Raw genomic sequence first — 20347 nt, forward strand, 5'->3', positions numbered from 1 at the left:
TTTTTCTTTTTCTTGTTGTCATACAACCATAAAAATATTTCCAAAGTGTTTCTGCCGTGGCTCGCCTCTAGCACTTGAAAATGGAGAAATGTTGCCAAAAGATTTATTACATTGTACTCAAATACTTGTACCAGGTCTAACACTGCTGTCAGCTCATCAAGGATATTTCCGACATGCTGTTACGTATTTCAATGATCAGGCATCGTTCTCACAATTACAGAGCAGAATTCAGTACTCTATATGAAAACAAGTGTGACCATGTTACACACTCCTCTTTCTTAATAAAATTATAAAATACATTCTTAAATTTGGTGAAGTTGAAGGTCAGAGAATACACCAGCCTGGCCCCCCTGAGTCTGCTTGTCTCCTCCCTCACCACTACACTATCATATACACAAATTTCTTGTAGATTCTAACAGAGCTCATTCAAAAAATCCTAACATATCTGCTTCTATCAGTGACATTAAATATCACTATGTGAAATTCTTAATAGTATATATCACATAAAAAATACCTGAATGTTGGAAAACCATTCATGGTGTTCATTTATGCCACATTTATAAAATGTGTCTTTCAACAATGTGTATGCTACTGTATTTAGAAAAAATAATGTTTTCATATAATTTCTATTGAAAAGTTAAACAAGACAGCTAATCCAGTCCTAAACGTTAAATGCAGAAACCTTACAAATATTGACACTACTGGCCCAGTTTGAGCCAGCCAGCCAGGGGACAACAGGGACATGATCAATGGCAGCTTCCCTCACTCAGCGCTGGTGGACACGTCTCGCCTCAACCTTAAGTGTCCTCCTTAAGGCAACGAGGAGTGAAGCAGCTCACAACACTCCTGACAGCAAGAGTGTGCATGCTGACAGCACAGTGACAACGACCAAGACTGAGACCAACAGACACCTATCCAAGACAACCTGAGGCAACAGATGAACACTTTCTCCAACGTATCTTAAATTTAAAAACAAGAAGAATTTTACACTTCTGTCTATACTCTGGGATGTTCATCACAAGTAAAGCTAAAGTTCCTGCCATAGCAATATCAATATTTGCTGATCAAATTTTCATGCAGATATGTACTAGTTCTTGTATTTCTATCCTAATATATTCATCTATTAAGTAAAAAAATTATGTTTTAATTCACGCAGGCAATTGTAGAGATATTAATTGCTGGGAACATAGGCAATAAATATATAACCAAAACTATGAGCTTAAAACTAATATTCACCTGAAAACTTTCTTAGCATCACACTCATGCACTGATCCTACAGCTAGCCTTCTGAAGCAGCCACTTCCCTGACACTCAATAGCTGCACTACACAAGCTGCTACTCAGCTACACCTCTGCATACACAAATGATTGTCTCTAATAATCAAGAGTTCTCATCTATTTCATCTCAGGTCCCTGACTCTTCTCACAATACTGTTAGTCTATCCATCAATTTCAAGCATCTCATTATTATCATTATCTTTGCTCCTGCTTTTTTTTGAGTTTCCCTCTCTCTATAGTGCTTTTCTTTTTGCTCTCAACGTTTTGAAAAGAGCCAGTTAAAATACAATAATATAAATAAATAAATACTACACTTGTTTTTCCTCACTTCATGTTCCCAGGTTATTCATTATGATCTAAGGTGTTTTCATAAAAACAACCTGCAAGGAAGTGAACTATGAAGGTGTAATGAATGAGTTTCTGAGCATGTAATTCTTGAAAACAATGATGAGGAAAAGACACTAGAACTATGAGTGGTCCACAGAATAGATGCACTAAACATGAACTTAAACAATCCAATTAGCGTACTGAGATCAATATTCAAATCTACCTCAACTCTACCCACAAACCAAAGACACATCTCACCTAGTCTAAAGGGAATAAGTATTTTGGCAAATGATAGTCAAGAAAGCTAATATAAATGTAAGACTACTGCAACCTGAAATAAATATATCCATTGCGACCTGGTATTTTCTCCTGATTGGATAAGCCACAGACACTTTCTCAGTTAACCAAGAGAGCAGAAAAAGATAACCGTTCCCCAGCTGCCATGGAATTCAACTGACATCACTGCAAAAAATCCTGATAAATTGGCAAAACTTTACAAAACTAATGAGATCAGACAGAATTGTCCCCTGACTGGCAAGCATCACAGACCAAAATAAAAAGGAAATGAACCAGAGGAAAAAAGGAAACTAAAACACATACACACACAGAAGTATGCACACACACACATTCATGCAGGCACTCAAAAAAGAAAAAACAAAATAGAGAGAAAAGGAAGGAAACTATGTACAGACCTAGAGTGGGTCACCGGGTCACCACTGAGTAGAAAACATAACCTGCATCAAGCTCAGAACGGATCATGTGGAATCTACTACATACATATTCACCATCAACTAGAAGATCATAAAAAATTATCTCCCCGCTAGACTGTGACACAAGTGCGATTTGTAGTGACACAGTGTTACGCTTATTTTAATTATTATGAGACGCTACACTTGGACAAAGATAAGGTTTTCCACTGAGTGCTTTTTGTATATTCTTAAGGTGCTTACATATATTGATGCAATATATAGTCACCCATTTATGCTCAAAAATATCTTCTCAATCTCCCAAGTCATAAATACAATTCATTGAGCAGATTAAAAAGCCTGCCTCTCTTACTCTGCCTTCTTAACCCTGAAAATTAGCCTTTAAATACATTTAAACCAATGTGTCCCTTAACTCTTACTAAGATAATTTAGAAGTTACGGGGAAGATGCTCAAGTAAAAATAAAGAATAATAAATAAATAACAATAAGAAAAACACGTTCCACTGCTCACGTACAGATCACAAGCACTTTTAACATTCAGTGACAGGCTGCCACTGAAATGTGTTGCCTCTGCAGCTTGATGCTTTCTGGTTTGCACTGAGACATGTGAGGAAACATGCTTCCTCACCTTGTCTGGGTTGTCTGTTGTCTGGTGTGGAAAGAGCTTATAAATGCACTTAAGAATACAGACGTAAGTGCAGCAACCTTGTCGAGGGCGGTGGAACTCAGGCTGGTTCAGCTTTTTGAAACTACTCTTGTGTTTATTCCTCAGGAAATTTAGTGTTAGACTTGCCTCTTTTGAAACGTCAGATTGTGGATTTCACACACCGACATGCTAACTTATTTAAATTTCATTAAGTATTAATAAGTTAATTACCTGTCACAATTCCACTTATCTTGAGTTGCCATATTCTTATTCTGGGTGACTGCAATGTTAAGTGACCACTTCACTCAGCTCATCAAATGACACACACACGGGGAAGGTCTGTCCCTCTGTGGCTCATGCTGGCGACGCACCCCCTCGCCTCAGGGCACCATTCTCTCCACAAGACCCTAGACAAGGCTGTGGTCATACTGGTGTCGTCTGCTGCAGTGCATTTGTGATTCTGGTCCACAGCTCCTTCTTGCATGACTTAGATCTGTATCCACACCAAGAGAGATCATCAACTAAGGCTTGGCCATGCAGTCTTATACTTAAAACTAGTCTGGACATTATCTCTACACATGATCATGATCATGCCTTTGAGCTTCTGAATGGCAGCTTCCATGTTTACATGGAAAAGATTACGTTGGTTGGTGGCAGCTTGGCAGGCTGCACATCATACTTTCAGGCACCTCCCTGGTACCTCCTCCATGTCTTCCTTGTTCAATCTAATTTACTTTTTGTACCACTTTACAGTTCTTAACATGCTTCTCCAGTCTTTCCTAGCCTTTCCACATGGGCAAATCCATGCAATCTATGATTTTTCATGACATCAAACATGAAGTACTCTCTTCCATGCCTCCTACGCTGTAATTGTTCCCTTACAGAAGTATTGCACTGTTAAAAATAATATAACTAGTCTGGGGGTGTGAAGGAAGCTTGAAATGGATTATATGAATGAAGTGGTGAGACCAGTCTGACTAATCTGGTTCTAGCATTCCTGAACACTTCAATAATACATTAATTTTCAAGCTTGCCCCGTTTCACATTTGTTGGTTCCTCTTCAATCACCATGGAGGGACATGTACCACATACAAGCCAAGGCATCCGTCCCTCCCCTTGCCCTTTCAGTAATGACTACAAAGCTGACTAACTGTGCATGTACAGGAAGACATTATATGTAAAGCAACTCCAGCCTCTTCTAGCACCACACAACAAGTCTTACCTTCTGAGTGCCTGTAGCAGTTCGTTAAACTGAACCATTCCTCCAGGGGTCATCTGATACGCTGAGCGAGCAGCCAAGATGATAGAGATGAACTCATCATAATCCGTTGGTGTCACGTAGTACATCTTGAGGTGTGTGCACTGCAGGAACCTGTATTGAAAGTACACCACTACTTATTGTATCCTATTACTTACATGCCACCATCATATACTTAAGGGCAGTGCTCCCCATCTGAAGACTTACTCAGAGAGATCTTTATTACCTTAATCTTTACATTATGACTTATGCCAAAGAAATGCCTTCTTTCATGGTGGAAAAGAAGAAAAGAAAAGAAAATAGGTACACACATAGAGGCAACATTGACTGGTGCCCATCAAGCAGTGAAGGGAAGTGAAAATGTAAACTATGTTATCTATATCAAGTATCGGAGTCATTTTGAATATTTAGCAATTAAGAAAATACAGATTAAATTTTTGTAACCTTAGTGAATCTGATAATAAAAAGTATAAAGAAATGTTGGAAGTGCTCACATCTGCTGGCACTTCTGGACAAGGGGTTGGAGAATGGGTGAGCGCAGCTGCTGATGGAAGAGTGCCGGGGAGTGGCGGGCAAGGTATTGTGCTGCCTCTACAGCCAACTCCTGTAGGACAAATGGGGACACCACACTATTCACAGCACACATGCAGAACTGGTGCAGGTACTGCTGACCTGTAACCACAACAGAAGGAAAGGATGAGTTAACATTTGAAGCATTGTGTACTTATTTCTTACACAGCAAAAACAATACAAGCAAGCACTGGAAAATTGTGTGACAGTTGCTTCATTGTAAGATCTACCTTCTTTCAATTACTCTTATTTTCCAGGATTTTCTATTTGTCTTGACTATTTAAATAGTGATATTTAAAAATCCTATACACTAAGATGTGACAGAATGCCCGCAACAAGTAAGTGAATGAGTGTGCCTTGTCTTACTTGCCCTGCCATAAAGATAACTACAATGTATAGACAGACAAAAAGAAAGCATTCTCCAACACTCACCCAGCTTCTTAGCCACCCCAAGCAGCCACTTCACATCCTCGCCATACGAAGGATTCCGCGCATACTTGGCCTGGGGTCGGTCATCATGGACTTTCCTGGCCAGAGTCTCCAAGGCAAGCATGCCAACTCGATAGGAGCTGAGCAGGTAGTGCATGGAGCCTGTGTTGGTCACCTGCTGGCCCCCTACCAGGCCACTCACCTGCTGAAGAACACAACATTAAGCCCCACCCTGTACAGGACTTAAGGAGACTTGTGTGCTACTTGTTGCTTTGGTTTTGATCAAGATCTTTCCTCTCACATGATATCAACAACCTGAAGGAATTATGTTGATCAGAGGGTGGACAATTACTTATGACAAGCAAGCCCTGAAGGTCACACATTCAATTTTGATAGAAACGAACACTAATAATCAATATAATCATTTAAATATAGTTATGAGAATATAAATGAATATGCATGAGTGTTAGCATATAAAAAGAGATGGTGCTGTTAGGGCTGGCCACCATAACAATAGTTCTTTCTAGAAAAATAAATATAAAGAAAACCAAATGTGTATGTGGGTTACTTAACATATCTTCCAGCCTACATCTTGCCCACCCCTGATCTTGACAGTAAACCTTATGTCTGATCAACAACATAGAAACTGAGTAAGTGAGGTGATCTTTGCCTGTTGCTGGGGTTGTGAGGTGGGGCGGGAAGGCAGCTGGGGCTGGTGAGGTGAATGTTGTACTAAGTGGGGCCCCTGAGCCCTCACCCATGATAGGAGAGCCCCTGCCTGAGGGCCACTAATGAATCCAGCTGTGGAGACACCTCCATTTCCCACTGCTCCAGAGTATGGCAAGGAGAAGAAACCCTGTAAGGAAAGGATTCATCAAACTATTGCTGACACCACCATTCCTGCTGCAACATTATGCATATCTAACGACATAAACCAACAATGCTAGAATACAATCATGCACATCAGTAACATACAAACTGTAACCAGCAATAAAACACAGCACATGATAACAACTATGGTGGACAATTAGCTTATATTCTCCTGATCCTGGTTACCTGTGCTGGGGGAGTGTTGCCAGGCAGGAGGGCGGGCTGCTGGGACAGTGGGGGAGGCCCAACATTGAGAGGTGGAGGAGGCTGGTTACCATTTCCTGCCACTCCAGCATTTATTCCACCTGGTACTGCCCCTGCCAGACCTCCATTGCCAGCTAGTCCATTCTGAATCAACAGGTGAAGGTCTCAATTATGGATTAAGATTCTAATTTTCTGGATGCAAGGAAAGTCATTCTGATGAAGCACATGCAACACAAATGTTCAATTACTTCTTGCCTTGTGTTCCTGTGTCTTACCTGAGGGAGGGTGGAAGGTATGGACACTGGAGGATAATACTGCAAGGGTGGTGGAGGCAACAGGGGCTGGGAGACACCCTGTGTTCCACTGAATGACACTCCTGGAGGCTGAATGTACATCTGCAGGGAAATTACTTAATAAGTGAGCATGTAGCACAAGTCAGCAAAGCAATACACACTTTGTGTTGAAATAGAGCAGACCACACCTGACAAGAAAGGCAAGTGGCCATTACCTGCATGGGCATCTGTGGGTTGATACAGGAGACACTGGTGGTGAGGCCAGAGATATAGTTGTAGCCAAGTGGATACGGGATGCCCGGCAATCCATAAGGAACAGAAGGAGCTGTGGCTGCCACAGGATATCCAGTCACTCCCACCAGGGTACCAGCACTGCCATTGCCATTCACACCCACAGACACCTGTAACAGTTGTTTCCACATGATATAATAACCAGATTGAAGAAGTACTTCAGGATGTCATCCATGGCATGGCCAAACATTCATGGCTTGGCAAGACAAATCAATGAACATAAAAAAAATAGTCGTCTGATTAAAAAGAGAAAATGTTTGTCAAACATCTTGAACACAAGGACTTCAGTATATAAGAATCAGTTATTGTAAAGGTGATGTTACTGGATCTGTGTGGAAGAGTTGTTAGGTGAAGGCATTAGACAGACAGTGTCTTACTGGAGGATGGAGTGCTGGTTGGGCTTGCTGGTCTAGGGCTGCAACACCTGGCTGTGGCTGTTGAGGTGGCTGCTGCTGCTGCTGCTGCTGCTGTTGCTGCTGCTGTTGCTGTTGTTGTTGTTGCTGTTGTTGTTGCTGCTGTTGCTGTGTAGGTGGTGTAGGAGGGTTGAGGGGTGGGGGGAGTGGCAAGGGCAAGTCATGACCTGCTGCACCAGGGTCAACAAATGGGGGTTCAACAGCCACATGCTGGCTGCTGCCCGTCCTGGCCTGGTGCCGGGCCTGGTGGCGGGTGCGTGCTTCGTAGATCTCGTACCAGCGGCGTGCCACAGAGAAAAGCACCTCAGGGTACACCCCGCCACCCTTCGCTGCACCCTCCACAGCCAAGCAGGCCTTCTCCAGCATGGCATCACTCTGCTCCTTGCACTGCAGGTGGAGAACACAATTGCAATGACATAACTAGTGTTTCCTTATCTTTAGTTAATGTAATCATCAATCACTTTACTTCTCTAGTTCTTCCTCCTTGGCTGACATTACCATATCACCTTCACAAACTCTCCCCATACCACGTAAGTGATAGGACTAAGTATTTGTATTTAAAAAACAAATGCTTAAAATGAAAGCCAGCCTTTAAATGATACCTTACTCACCTCCCTTCTCACACTATTGCCTGAAATCATGCTCTGACTCGTGGTCTTTCATTTCTTCATCTTCCTTACTGTCCTCAGCACCATTTGAACTCATTAAACTTACTAATACAACTCCAAATTACCATTCAATTCATCAACCTCATCATTTCATGTGAATACATACAAACACTGACATACCTGAATAATAGCCCTTTGTATCTCATTGGGGTTGAGGGCATGTGAGTGTGGAAGGCAGGAGAGAGCCAGCTTGGCCGCCTCCCTGATGGTGAGAGCATCTCGGCCTCTGGAGGCTCGGTCTGATATGGAAGCTGCCTCTTGGGGCGTCAGATGGCCCTCCCAGGTATCAATGAGGAAGGAAACAGCTGAGGAGCCAATCTCAACTGCCTGGCCTGAGGATGCAAGGATGAGGACACAAGTGAGATGGAGAACAGATTCTGCCCACCCAAATCACTTTCAACAGTGTTTAAACAATCAGTAACACCAAAAATAACACTGCTAATATTTTAGCTGCACAAAATACAGCCTTACTTGTGATCCAGGACACATGTGACGAGTAAGTTCTTGACAGCCAGTTAGGACTGACACAGTTGTGGAGACCCAGTGCATACAAGCCAATCTGGAATGCACACATGTGGAGGGGTCTGTGGGGGCCCCTGTGATTCTGGGAGCTGCTTGCCTGTAAGATTGAAAGAAATGTGTCATTGTCTTCCAATAGTAGGGCAGATACAGCATGCACAAAGCTTTAAATTTAGTCTTCAAAAGAATCTTACATCTGCAAACCATGTATCTGTGCACCAAGCCAACATTCCTGCAGAGAGGGAATACCAAGCCTCTTTTTTCCATCATCACTGACTTTTTCTCCTGAAGAGTGCCTGCCTTCTAAACAAATCCTCTAGAGTCTAGAGCAATGCACTCACTTGTGTGAAGAGGGAGGTGCTGCTATTGCCACCAGCTCTGTTGAGGACAGTCTTGGCCAGCTCAAACATGAAGTAAGCGCTGGCTTCTGAGGGCTGGTTGGGCACAGTTGGATAAGCTCGCTTTCCCTTAAAGCGGACACCCTTTCCATAAGTGGGCTGAGGCCTGGGCTGGGCAGCGGTGCTCTCTGGGGTGGGCTGAGGCACTGGCCGCACCAATGGGAATCCCAGGGGAGGAGACTCAACTGGCTTGTTGACCTGGAAAGGAACAAGGCACCAGTATAGGAAAAGCCTGCTTATGGTCAAGTAAGAATATACAGGAATTAAGTAAAATTTCTATACTGCAGTCTATCAACCATGGTACAATAACTTTTTGATAGGTAGACGCACGAGAACATTATTGGAACCACCAGCTGATTCAGTGACGTCATCCAGTCGTGTAAACAACACCATATCTTTGAGTGAGTGTACACGTGTGGCAGAATTTGATCTTGGATTGAATGTTTCATGTGCCTTAATATTAATTTCTTATTGTTAGTATGGGCAAAGCTAGACCTTGTGCAATGTATGGTTGCACACCTGCCAAGTCTAGTAATTTTAAATATTATAAATTCCCCAAGAACAAGACCACCGCAAGACAGTGGTTCCAAAAATGCTATTGTGCTGACACAGTAAACGTAAATAATGCCATGATTTGAGCAACATTTTAGTTCCGCCCAAATTAAGCGCAATTTGAAATATGAGTTATTAGGTTCCAAGTTCCAAGGAGTTGGAGGGATCCAAAAACTGAGGCAGTCCCTGATCAAAATCTGCCATTTCGTGGACACGATAATGGAAGTGGCCTTTCTGCAGAAAATACAGGTAAGGAAACTTAGATTTACTGGCTAAATCTGATCAGTTTCAACACTCCAAATTAGAAATTGTATAATCTGCTTATGCCTAATGAACGAAATTAGTTCTACTAGTAGCCTAGACCTAGTCCATAATTTACAGGCTATGCCAGCCTTACAGGCTACTGACTGTACCATGGTACAATAACTTTTGATGTCTCTCGTTATTGTACCATGGGTTTACACTCAAGAATAAAGTACCTATATGAAGTGTGAATAGTTTAGGGCCGATGCAAGCTAAAGGAATGGATTGCCACGTTTAAATAGCGGTATGCACTCACGGTCCATTCATATTACATGCATTTCAATGGCTTACGGTCCCCACTGAAATGCATTTAGTATGTGACAGCACCGTAAACAGAGCGTGACCGTCCCTGTATAGTGTGGATCGCCTTTAGACTCATACGTGCATTAGCCTTTAGCCTCTTGTAGTTTTATATGTAGAGAGAACAGTGAGGTGCTGAGGAAGACGACGAAGGTACATGAAGGCGAAGAGGATCAGAGGAAATCAATGTGCATTATGCAATTAAGCATAAAGTATATGGCTTGAAAAATCCACTAACAATGTTTTTGAGCCACATCTACTAGGCTATCTGACATGTCTTTATCCGTACAATATCTTGTCTATCGCTATGAAATATCATCAACATTCAATCACTAATGTGTATCATATTTAATTTTCGACTGCATAACTAATGGATCATGAAAAGAAAAAAGTTTTATATTAATTATTCATGATTTAATGAGTAGCAGACTATCGCGATCAGAGCTGGCTAGGCAAGTGGATGACGTCACAGAAACAGCGTTTCAGAAGACTTACTAGTAGGGCTGTGAGTTCAAGACTCTCGTGCGTCTACCTGTCTTGTTATTGTATCATGCTATCAACAATGTCCAAAGTGAGCATCTGTGCTCCTGCATAAACAATATCAGTCCTAATAAAAAATAAGAAAGGTGTCTTACACTGGGAGAGGTCCTCACCTCCAGGCCAGCAATCTTGTCACCACTGGAGAAGGATCCAATACTGTCTGAGGAATTCCCAGAGGATCCTGAATCTGAGCCGGGGCCTGTTGACTTGATCCAGGCTGTTAAGTAAAGAAAGTGTTGTATTCACAAGATTCTGAAAATACTGATCTCAAAAGAAACATGTTTTAGGTGAAACTAAACAATAAATCACTCAATGTGATTTAGTCCTTTTAGTTTTTCACTTTTATACAATCATACAATGCACACCTCTAGCCAGTCTTCAGATATCTTAAAAGGCATTAATCACAGTTAACCTGATATTCTACAGTAACACAGACTGTAACACTCAGAGCAGTACAGCTGCATACTTTCCTCATCAAACAGCAAAGTGGCAGACTCATGAGTACATCTCCACTCACCTTCCACACCTGATGAGGTAGTTTCCAGGCCACAGGCTGGAGCTCTCTTCTTGCGCTGCTTCCCTGCCACACACTTCTCCTCCCATGCCTTGTAGTCCTCCTCCCAGCTGGGGCTCTCCCCTTCCTCTCCTTCCAGAAACCTTGGGGTGGGTCCATCCTTAGCCCGGGCTCCTCCAAGTGGCTGGGAGGGGGAGAGGCTGAGTCGGGCCATGGAGGGCTCCACCTCTACCCCAGAAGTCACTAAAAAGACAAGTGACAACGTTTGGCTGAAGACAGACAGACAGACAGGCAGAGCATAAACAGCTCACAGCGTAAATAGAAACACTGATATTTTTGGAAATGCTTCAAGCATGTTAATGGTGACCATCAACTGTTAAGTAACATAGCGTTCATGCACACAAGCCACACACCTGCAGGGTGAGGCCGTGGTGCATTCTGCTGAGCCAGCTGTTGGTGGGCCCCGGCCGACTGGTTAGGGTGCCCCACAGGTGGTCCTAGATGGACTCCTTGCAGGGAAGCCAGAGGGGTCACGCTGACCACCGTCCCACCAGTCACAGTGCCACCACCTGGGGAGTCAGCCACCCTCAGGCTGCTGGTGGGCTCACAGTCAGCCACACTGCTGCTGGTCTGTGGGGCACAAAAGGAGGGGGCGTGAGACCTGGCAAGACAGCAAGATTACTAGCCTTTCATTCCTGACTCACCAAATTACATGGATGGACTGATCATTCAATTTACTCCTGTTGGGGAATAATATTTTAATCCCTAATGGACCGGAGGCAGTTATAACCAATTTCCTATTTTCTACTATGTTTAGCTAGTTTTCCCGTTACATTCAATGACAACATTGCCCAAAAGCATTTATCACTGCTCATTCAGTCTCTGCCATGCTCTTACCATGGAAAAAACCGATAACAGTGATTTTGATGTGCCTGATTCCGTGACTGCTCCCCACAGTCTGGCCACCTCAACGCCACGAGTAATACAAGATTCAGAGGAATGTGCACATGCTTTGACATCCTCTGTATGTTCAACATTTTTGTATACATTGTTCTTCTAATTATTAGTTGTGCTTTGTCCTTGATAACAAATACAGAAAAATTAAATAAAATACTAGATTGTAATAAATGTACTTATCATTTTCAACATATCTACAACACAAATTAGGCTATAATGTCCCTCACACTTCACTGCAGAAAAAAAAAAAAAAAAAAAAAAAAAAAAATGAAAAGGTCCGCTAGCTACACATATGAGAAGTTATATAGTGTGGAAAAGCATTTATTATAGTTTATCTTGCATAAAAAGACTGTTGAGCACCCATTTTCCTTACTCCATAGACAAAGACAATGAGAGAAATCAGACACTTCAAGGACAAACATCAAAAGTTTCTCATATTCAACTCACTGCATCTCCATAACCACGGCACATAGACAGTTCTGTATGGTGTCAGTGGAAAGAGGAAGACTTGATGACTAGTACAAAGTATATTTAAATCACTCCTATAATGTAGGTTAAGCATAGAGAGTGGGTGAATACAAGCAATTTCTGGGTCTTAGCGCAAGACAGCCGGTCCCCGCAGACAGAAAATATAACCACCTCCAGTCCTTTAGGGGTTAAGGCGTCTTCCACCTGAGATGTAGCATCTGATAGAGAGACTGGCTCACCTGAGATGGGGCATTGTTGATATAGTAGGTGGGAAGGGAGGGAGCTTTGTACATCTGGTGAACCTCCTTGTCTAGCAGCTTGTCCATGATGCGTGCAAGGCGGTCCTGGTCGTCCTTGTAGTGAGTCAGCAGCGTCAGTGCCAGCTCACCTCTCTGCCAGGGACAAAACACACCCATCAACGGATCGTTCCAGCTAAGAGCCTCCCTTCTGGGCAGACAGCCTAGACAACAAAACCACATTTTACAGATTTATGCACAGAACATTACATTACACACTTGTCATAAAAGAGTGGACAACATAACAGGATCACAATTAACCTGTCTTCTGGTGGCTTCACAGAGCAGTGGGTGGTCGGCTTCACACACATTGGCCTTCATGCCGATGGCAGCCACAGCCGCATCAAAGCCAAGAGTTTCATCCTGGGGCTGGCGGTAACTCTGGCCCCCCACTGCACTCTTGGTTGTTCCTATGGGTGACAAGAGGCTTGTAAAGTAATGCCATCAGCATTTCATGCCTCTTTCCTTCATAAACTAAATAAACTACATAATCTGGAAAGAATTTAGTAGCATTAACATTGTAACAGATAAAATGGTAGACAAGTTCTCACCAGCAATAACAAGTGCATCAAACAGGAAGGATGCCAACATGAGGGGCAACAGGGCCTCTCCACGACTCTTGAGGGTTCCCAGGCGCATCTTCTCAGCCTTGTCCCTGATGACGCCCAGCTCCATGGGGCCAAGGGGCAGGCGCTTCAGCAGGGCCACAAGGTCACTCTCCTGATTGGCCAGCTTCACCTCCAATGGCTTAGAAGAAATGGGATGTAAAGGTAACTTTAGGACCAAAGAACAAACACAAATGAATCATTGTGATAATCATAATAACAATGGAAGATTTTCTATTCAAACAATGACAAGGGTGTGAGTGTACCTTGGTGGAGGCTGGAGGACGAGCCATCTCCAGGCCAAACATGGCCACCTGGAAGGCCAGGTGAGTGTGTTCTGGGTTCTCTGCCAGCACAGTGCAGAGGAAGGCACATTTACCCAAGGTGGCAGAGGCCAGGCAGGTCAGATGGTGGGAGGCTGGATTGACCTTTTTGCGCTTGCCCTTGCTTGGGGGTGGAGGGAGGTCCACCATCAGGTTGGGGGGGTTGGCCAGTAACTCATGGGACAGCTGCACAGCCAGCCCGGACGCCTCCTGTAGATGGCCGTGGGCGTGCAGGCCCTCGGCTCGGGCAAACAAGATCTCCAGCGGATCTTCCAGCTTCTTCAGGTTGCCAAAAATCTCAGCTGCACGACAGCCGGGGCCATCTCCACCCGCCCCGCCCCCCTCCACCTGGCTGGCATTGTAAAGGTACAGGTCATACTCATCAGAGCCGTGCACGTCCCTGGCCCGCTGGCCCCGGCCAGACCCACGACTCCTCTGGGGCCGCGCCGGCTCAGCCACGCCGGACCAGTCAGACTCAACACCACCATCATCAGGGGAGGACTTGTCTCTGTCCTCCCTGGCCCGGCCCAGCGTGGCTGCCAGGCCAGGTACTGGCACTGCTCTCTCTTCCCGGGAGCTCTGGCGGGACACCTGGCCGGAGTCTGCCTCAGGGGAACGCTCTGGGGGAGAGTCGCTGTCCCGGCCAGCATCGTGGTCACAGAACCCCTCGCTGCTGACACTGCTGCTGCGGTGGCCGCTGTGCCGCGCCCCAGCCATGGACGCCCCCACCGCCGCTCCCTCGGGGTCTCCAGGATGGCCCGGGCTGATCAGCACCCGCCGCTCAGTGGGCCTCTTAGGCCCTGCGTGGGACGCAGGATTGCGAGGGTGTGGAGCAGAGATGGGAGCAGCCTGGGACTCATGGCGAGAGTCATGACGGAAACACATGACAGGGCAGTAATAGCGTGAGGCAGTGCGGGAATAGGTGACACCTGGCAGGGGGTAGTCACTCCAGTCGAGCTGACAGGCCTCTAGGGAAGGCTTGAACCCCGGGAACACGTCCCCGTCCGTCACCCGCTTGGTGCTGCCACCACCACTGCTGCTGCTGCTGGCCTCTGTGTTCAGGAACACCACATCATGTAAGACAAGGAGTATAACACACACTCAACCTGGAACCTTAGATATGTACCAAAATCTAGACAAATATCATGAGACTGTAGCTCATCTCACTAGCACTATAATTAGGTAAGTACACACACACACACACACACACACACACACACACACACACACACACACACACACACACACACACACACATTAGAAGAGAGAAGAACAAGAGGAGACATGATAACTATGTATAAATTGGTGAACAAGATTGACATACTGGATAGAGAGTTGATAAAGGTGACCACAAGTAATTATCTCCGAGGACATGGAAAAAAGCTAATAAAGGACATCTGTCTAAATGACGTGAGAAAATACAGTTTCCCGCATCATAGCATTGATAAGTGGAATAAACTGAGTAGTCATGTCGTTGATGCAGTGTGTGTCAATCAGATGAAAGAGAGATATGACAGGAATGGACAAGGAGACAGGACACAGAGAGCTTAGCTCGGGCCCTGTAATACACAAATAGGTAAATACAAATAGGTAAATACACACAAACACACCACACACACACCCACACACACCTTTACTCTTAGCTACTTTCTCCAAGACTTTGAGGTGCCAGGTCTTGAACTGCACTTTGAGCTGCTCTCGCTCCTGGGGAGACAAGGCTGGATTGAGTGCTGCCAGCCGCCACAGCACCACTATTTCATCACAAAGTGAGGAGCAGGCGTACTGACTCCCATGACTGTTGGAGTTCATGTTGTTCTTCCCACCATGGCCAGAGCTGCCCATATGGAGGGCAACCTTGGTGTTGACCCACCACACCAGGATCTGGGGACACCACCATCACTACGATCAGTCTTACACCACCACCACCACCACACACCACCTTAACACTACAGTGACAGGGCAATGATATGAATATAAACAATGAGTAACACTTGAGGTCACTATGGAAGAGTACAAGTCAGTGCAGAGGAAACACTAATACACTGCCAGACTGCCCACCTTCTCTGTGGCCAGGCACTCCTCGGTGATGATCTCCAGCAGTGGGATGGAGTTGCGGTCGTTCCTCTTGAACATTTCCCGGACAATGGAGAGAAGGTTCCACATCCCCTCAGGCTCCCTGCCCCTCAGAGGACGCAGAAGGGAGGCCCACTCTGCTGCCACAGGGGGAGCAGTGGAGCTCAGGTAGTTCACATCACTGAGGCAAAGCAAGGCAGGCAGGTGAGCACTGACACTGACACATAATTAGCAAGTGATCTCAACCCATGTCAGCACAGGGGAGCCTCTTAAAATAAATGATGAGTGAATTACATGGTAAATACTTTCATGCTAGTTTTCCTGAGAAAGAACAATTGAAAACTGCTACCCAAAGAGAAGTGACGCTTGCAAGTTACCTGAAGACAATGGGTGATGGGACACAAAACTTGACCAGAATCTTGTGTATGTTTTCATGGAGGTTACTCTCGTCCAGCCACCAAGCCATCTGCTCATTGGCCGAGCCACCTGCTGTGGGGTCTGGGGCTCCTGACACCTAAGCAGAGAATAAAAGGGTCACCAGTCTGTTCCAGTCTATAACTTCTCATCTTCCTTCCTTTATCAACACTAAATGAGGCAGGTCTAACTGATATGAGCCTGACATCAACTGTTTAGCATTTCCTCACCGTGTTAATGTCAGATGTTTGACTAGAGAGGATCTCATCAATGAGCCGCTGGGCCGTGGGCAAGATCTGCTGCGGCAATTCACTGATGAGGTACTGGGCAAACTTCTGCAGCTGGTCCCTCTGGAGGCGTGACAGCGACTCACTGACGGGGGCCCGCAGCTTCACCTGGCTCGGCTGCAGCATAGAAACAGTGAAAGGTGAAGGAATGAGCCGTGGAAAAGCTTGGAATGATTGAAGCACAGGGAAATATTAAGTGAGAAGGCGAGGTTAAGGGAAGACTTCAAGAGGAAGTGGCGACCACACACCTGGTGTATTCTGTGCAGGCAGACGGCCACCACGTGAGAGCACCAGGAGGCGTTGGCAGAGCAGGTGCAGTTGCAGGTGGTGATGCGTCCCCGATCAAAGGTGACGGCCACATTGAACTGACCCTTGGTGCCCGAGGAAGACACCACCACCGTGGCACTCAGGTGGAACCCTGTAATACATTACATGAGTACCACACACCTTTCACAACTCACTACCGCTCTATTGCTTCAACTGCTACACTTGCTGAACAACTCCCACCTACATGTGTGTAATACTAAAGACCTTCAGCAGAGCTTTTATAAAGCTGGTATACAAAATGAGGCAATAGTGCAGTGACTCACCAATCTGTAGTGGGTCATGCACACTCTTGTGCTTGTAGTGGTTCTCCCCGCGGAGGAACTCGTCAGCGTTGCCGTTGGCCAGGCAGCTGTACAGGCGGATGTCTTCCTCATTCTCAGGGAAGCTCCAGAAGGCAATGAGAAGCTGTAGTTGCTCAGGAACAGGTGGCATCATCTGTTCCACCACCTCAAAGGGGATGTGTGCCGCCACCGTGCGGGCACACATCTCAGTGAGGGTCTGCACACCCCCATCTGCACACCAAACCAAACAATGGATCAGCCTCTTCTCACCACTACAAACTACTCTCTCTAACAATACACTGCCTTTATATAATTGGCTAACTTCTCGACCAACACTTAGAGGATGATAAAAAAATTAATGTGAAGTCAAGAAGAATTTTAACAACAAGATCAGCAAATACAGTAATACTCCGCTTAACGAACAGGATAGGGGGTATCAAAGCTGTTCGTAGAGCGGAAATTCGTTAAGCGGTCGTAATTTTCCCATAGGAAATAATGGAAATAAGGGGGATGCGTTCTGGGCTGGTCCCCAACATACCACATGGTTAAAAAAAAATAAATAAATAAATAAAAATAAATAAATAAATAAATAAATAAAAAAAAAAAAAAAAAAAAAAAAAAAATATATATATATATATATATATATATATATATATATATATATATATATATATATATTTCTATTAGCTTTTTACAAGTCTTGCCCCCAAGAAAGGATTGTTTTGTAATGCATAAGTGAAGTCTTACATGGAATACCAAAAAATAAAGCAGAGATGACGAGATCGGCCACAGATGGCGAAGACTCCAGCGACTTGGCCGCTTCTTCTTCTTCATGTGACCTTTTTAGCTTGGCGTGTTGTCTTTCACTCCTCTATTGCCTGCTATAATGGATATAATTTCTTAGTATTTATATACGCTCATGCCATGAGGATAACCTGGACTCTGTGGCAGTGAGTGATAGTGAATTACTAATGAAATACTGCGGTATTTCATTAGTAATTCACTATCACTCACTGCCACGGAGTCCAGGTTATCCTCATGGCATGAGCGTATATAAATACTAAGAAATTATATCCATTATAGCAGGCAATAGAGGAGTGAAAGACAACACGCCAAGCTAAAAAGATCACAAGAAGAAGAAGAAGCGGCCAAGTCGCTGGAGTCTTCGCCATCTGTGGCCGATCTCATCATCTCTGCTTTATTTTTTGGTATTCCATGTAAGACTTCACTTTATGCATTACAAAACAATCCTTTCTTGGGGGCAAGGTTTGTAAAAAGCTAATAGAAATGTTGTTTTGTGAACATATATGCATATATAAGACAGTAACACCACCTCCAGAGGTGGTGTTCCCAGCAACCTCAGAGCAACCTCGTCACCATCCCTCCAAGCGTTCAAGGAAGCCATTTCGCGGCAGGAGGTTGCTCTGAGGTTGTTAAAGAATCTTGGATCCAGCTCCAGGAGTGCTTGAGACAGGCGGGGAGCCAGATAATCACAGCGAAGCTGCCGCGTTCAGTCCCTCACCCAGCAAATTCAAACCCAGAAAATTTGCTAAAACGTATGTGGTTGTACGTTATGCAGACTTTTTGGTCTAACTTTATATAGTACGTTAAACCGGAAATTTGTTAGATGAACGTTTGTTAAGCGGAGTATTACTGTATTCTAAAAGAAAAAAAGTACCCATGCATTCAACTCCATTTCTCTCACAGACAAACTGAGTATCTGACACAACACAACAATATAGAACAGTAATATCTCTTCAGTGCCAGCCCTGGCCATCTAAGGAGGTTCCCACAGCTAATACACTGACAGACAGCCACGGGACACACCCAACACACAAAGCACCCGAAACAGTCCCCGTGCCTCACACCAGCCTCACCTTGGTCTCTGGCTCGGCCATAGAGGAGGGAGGCAATCTTCTCTGAGCGCTTCCACCCCCTCCAGTTGTTGCAGAGGGACTCCGGCTCACTGATCCAGCTACATAGTGAGTCCTCTTCAAAGCGCTCAGAGTCCTCGAAAGAAAACCGGTCCCCTTCCTCCCATTCAAACATTTGTTGGGCTGTAAGGGAGCAGCGTGGAGGGAGCCAGGGCTTGGAGGAGGAGGAAACACAGGAGGAGGAAGAGGAGGAAGAGGAGGAGGAGGAAGAGGAGGCAGAAAAGAGACACGAAGAGTGAGAGGAGGAGAGGCAGGTGGGTGGGGATGAGGCGTTTGAAGAGGAGGAGGAGCTAGTGCAAGAGAAAGGGGAAGAAGATGAGGACAAGGAGAAGGAAGAGGAGTAGGATGGGAGCGTTGGGTTGGCTGCCACACTGCACCAACACTTCAGGCAAAGACTCGGCACTGCTGGCTGAACAGGTCTTGCACAGTCTCCTGGCAGAAAACTTTCTTCTTCTGCAGGTGGCTGATGACACAACTGTTTGGCACTCTAGTCATATTTTCTACTTTCCAACAGAGAGAGAATATCAGCGCTGCACATCATTTCTTCCCTGGCCCCTTGGCACCGACCCTAAGTCATTTTAGTGATATGGTGTTCTCTGAGCGTCAGTCGTGTGAGAGATGCCTTGCCACAAGTCATTCTCTGAGCCACGAGGGAGAGAGCATTTCCAATCTTTCTCAGTGATAATCAACAGCTACTTTTCAACATTGCACTTGAGATTGGTCATAGTTCAAGATCACATTTTCTTCTCCCATACAGAGCAAAGACAGACACCCTTCTACACACATTCCTTTGGGGGGGAGAGGAATAGAATATTATAGATTAGAGTATTAGATCCACACTTATTCTACTGCACTTACTCAATTAACAAGAATATTTACCAGAGAGAGAGAGAGAGAGAGAGAGAGAGAGAGAGAGAGAGAGAGAGAGAGAGAGAGAGAGAGAGAGAGAGAGAGAGTTATTACGTCTTGAAATTCTACCCTATAAAAAGTAAAAATAAGCAATCTTTATAAAAAAAAATATATTGAATTTCCAGGTGACCATCTATATAAATATCAGATTACGAGAGAGAGAGAGAGAGAGAGAGAGAGAGAGAGAGAGAGAGAGAGAGAGAGAGAGAGAGAGAGAAAATTCCCATCACCATTTTATCCTTTTTCTGTTGCTTTTTTACATAGAACACCATTCTTCAAGGGGTCATATCTCAGCCTGATGCACCACACTGCCTCACCATGTTATCACTGCCAGCTATCACCAACCCTCCTCCCACCTACTACTGGCTCCCTGATAACCTACTTGGCTCCTAAT

The 20347-nt window shown here is 44.8% G+C and overlaps 1 protein-coding gene across 5 annotated transcripts in view; it reads right to left on the bottom strand.

Annotated features, from left to right (window-relative positions):
* LOC123510814 (zinc finger SWIM domain-containing protein 8 homolog) overlaps positions 1–20347 on the bottom strand; it is a 24243-nt gene continuing 3896 nt past the window's right edge. For 2 of the 5 annotated variants that reach the window (XM_045266209.1, XM_045266208.1), the window contains exons 2-27: positions 18988–19832; positions 17093–17341; positions 16751–16920; positions 16446–16619; positions 16179–16315; positions 15787–15982; positions 15360–15609; positions 13672–14780; positions 13352–13547; positions 13062–13210; positions 12744–12896; positions 11493–11709; positions 11083–11322; positions 10661–10782; positions 8814–9068; positions 8425–8572; positions 8074–8285; positions 7250–7672; positions 6797–6982; positions 6564–6683; positions 6271–6432; positions 5885–6070; positions 5218–5419; positions 4710–4887; positions 4180–4329; positions 1–3450 (exon numbers count right to left, since the gene is read on the bottom strand). In XM_045266209.1, the coding sequence (XP_045122144.1) occupies positions 3381–3450; positions 4180–4329; positions 4710–4887; positions 5218–5419; positions 5885–6070; positions 6271–6432; positions 6564–6683; positions 6797–6982; positions 7250–7672; positions 8074–8285; positions 8425–8572; positions 8814–9068; positions 10661–10782; positions 11083–11322; positions 11493–11709; positions 12744–12896; positions 13062–13210; positions 13352–13547; positions 13672–14780; positions 15360–15609; positions 15787–15982; positions 16179–16315; positions 16446–16619; positions 16751–16920; positions 17093–17341; positions 18988–19159 (5826 nt within the window). In that variant the 5' untranslated portion in view covers positions 19160–19832 and the 3' untranslated portion in view covers positions 1–3380. The remainder of the gene's footprint in view (positions 3451–4179; positions 4330–4709; positions 4888–5217; positions 5420–5884; positions 6071–6270; positions 6433–6563; positions 6684–6796; positions 6983–7249; positions 7673–8073; positions 8286–8424; positions 8573–8813; positions 9069–10660; positions 10783–11082; positions 11323–11492; positions 11710–12743; positions 12897–13061; positions 13211–13351; positions 13548–13671; positions 14781–15359; positions 15610–15786; positions 15983–16178; positions 16316–16445; positions 16620–16750; positions 16921–17092; positions 17342–18987; positions 19833–20347) is intronic. The other 3 variants (XM_045266213.1, XM_045266211.1, XM_045266210.1) reach the window with 3 other exon arrangements.

The sequence above is a fragment of the Portunus trituberculatus genome, chromosome 30, assembly GCF_017591435.1.
Source record: "Portunus trituberculatus isolate SZX2019 chromosome 30, ASM1759143v1, whole genome shotgun sequence".
NCBI lineage: Eukaryota > Metazoa > Arthropoda > Malacostraca > Decapoda > Portunidae > Portunus > Portunus trituberculatus.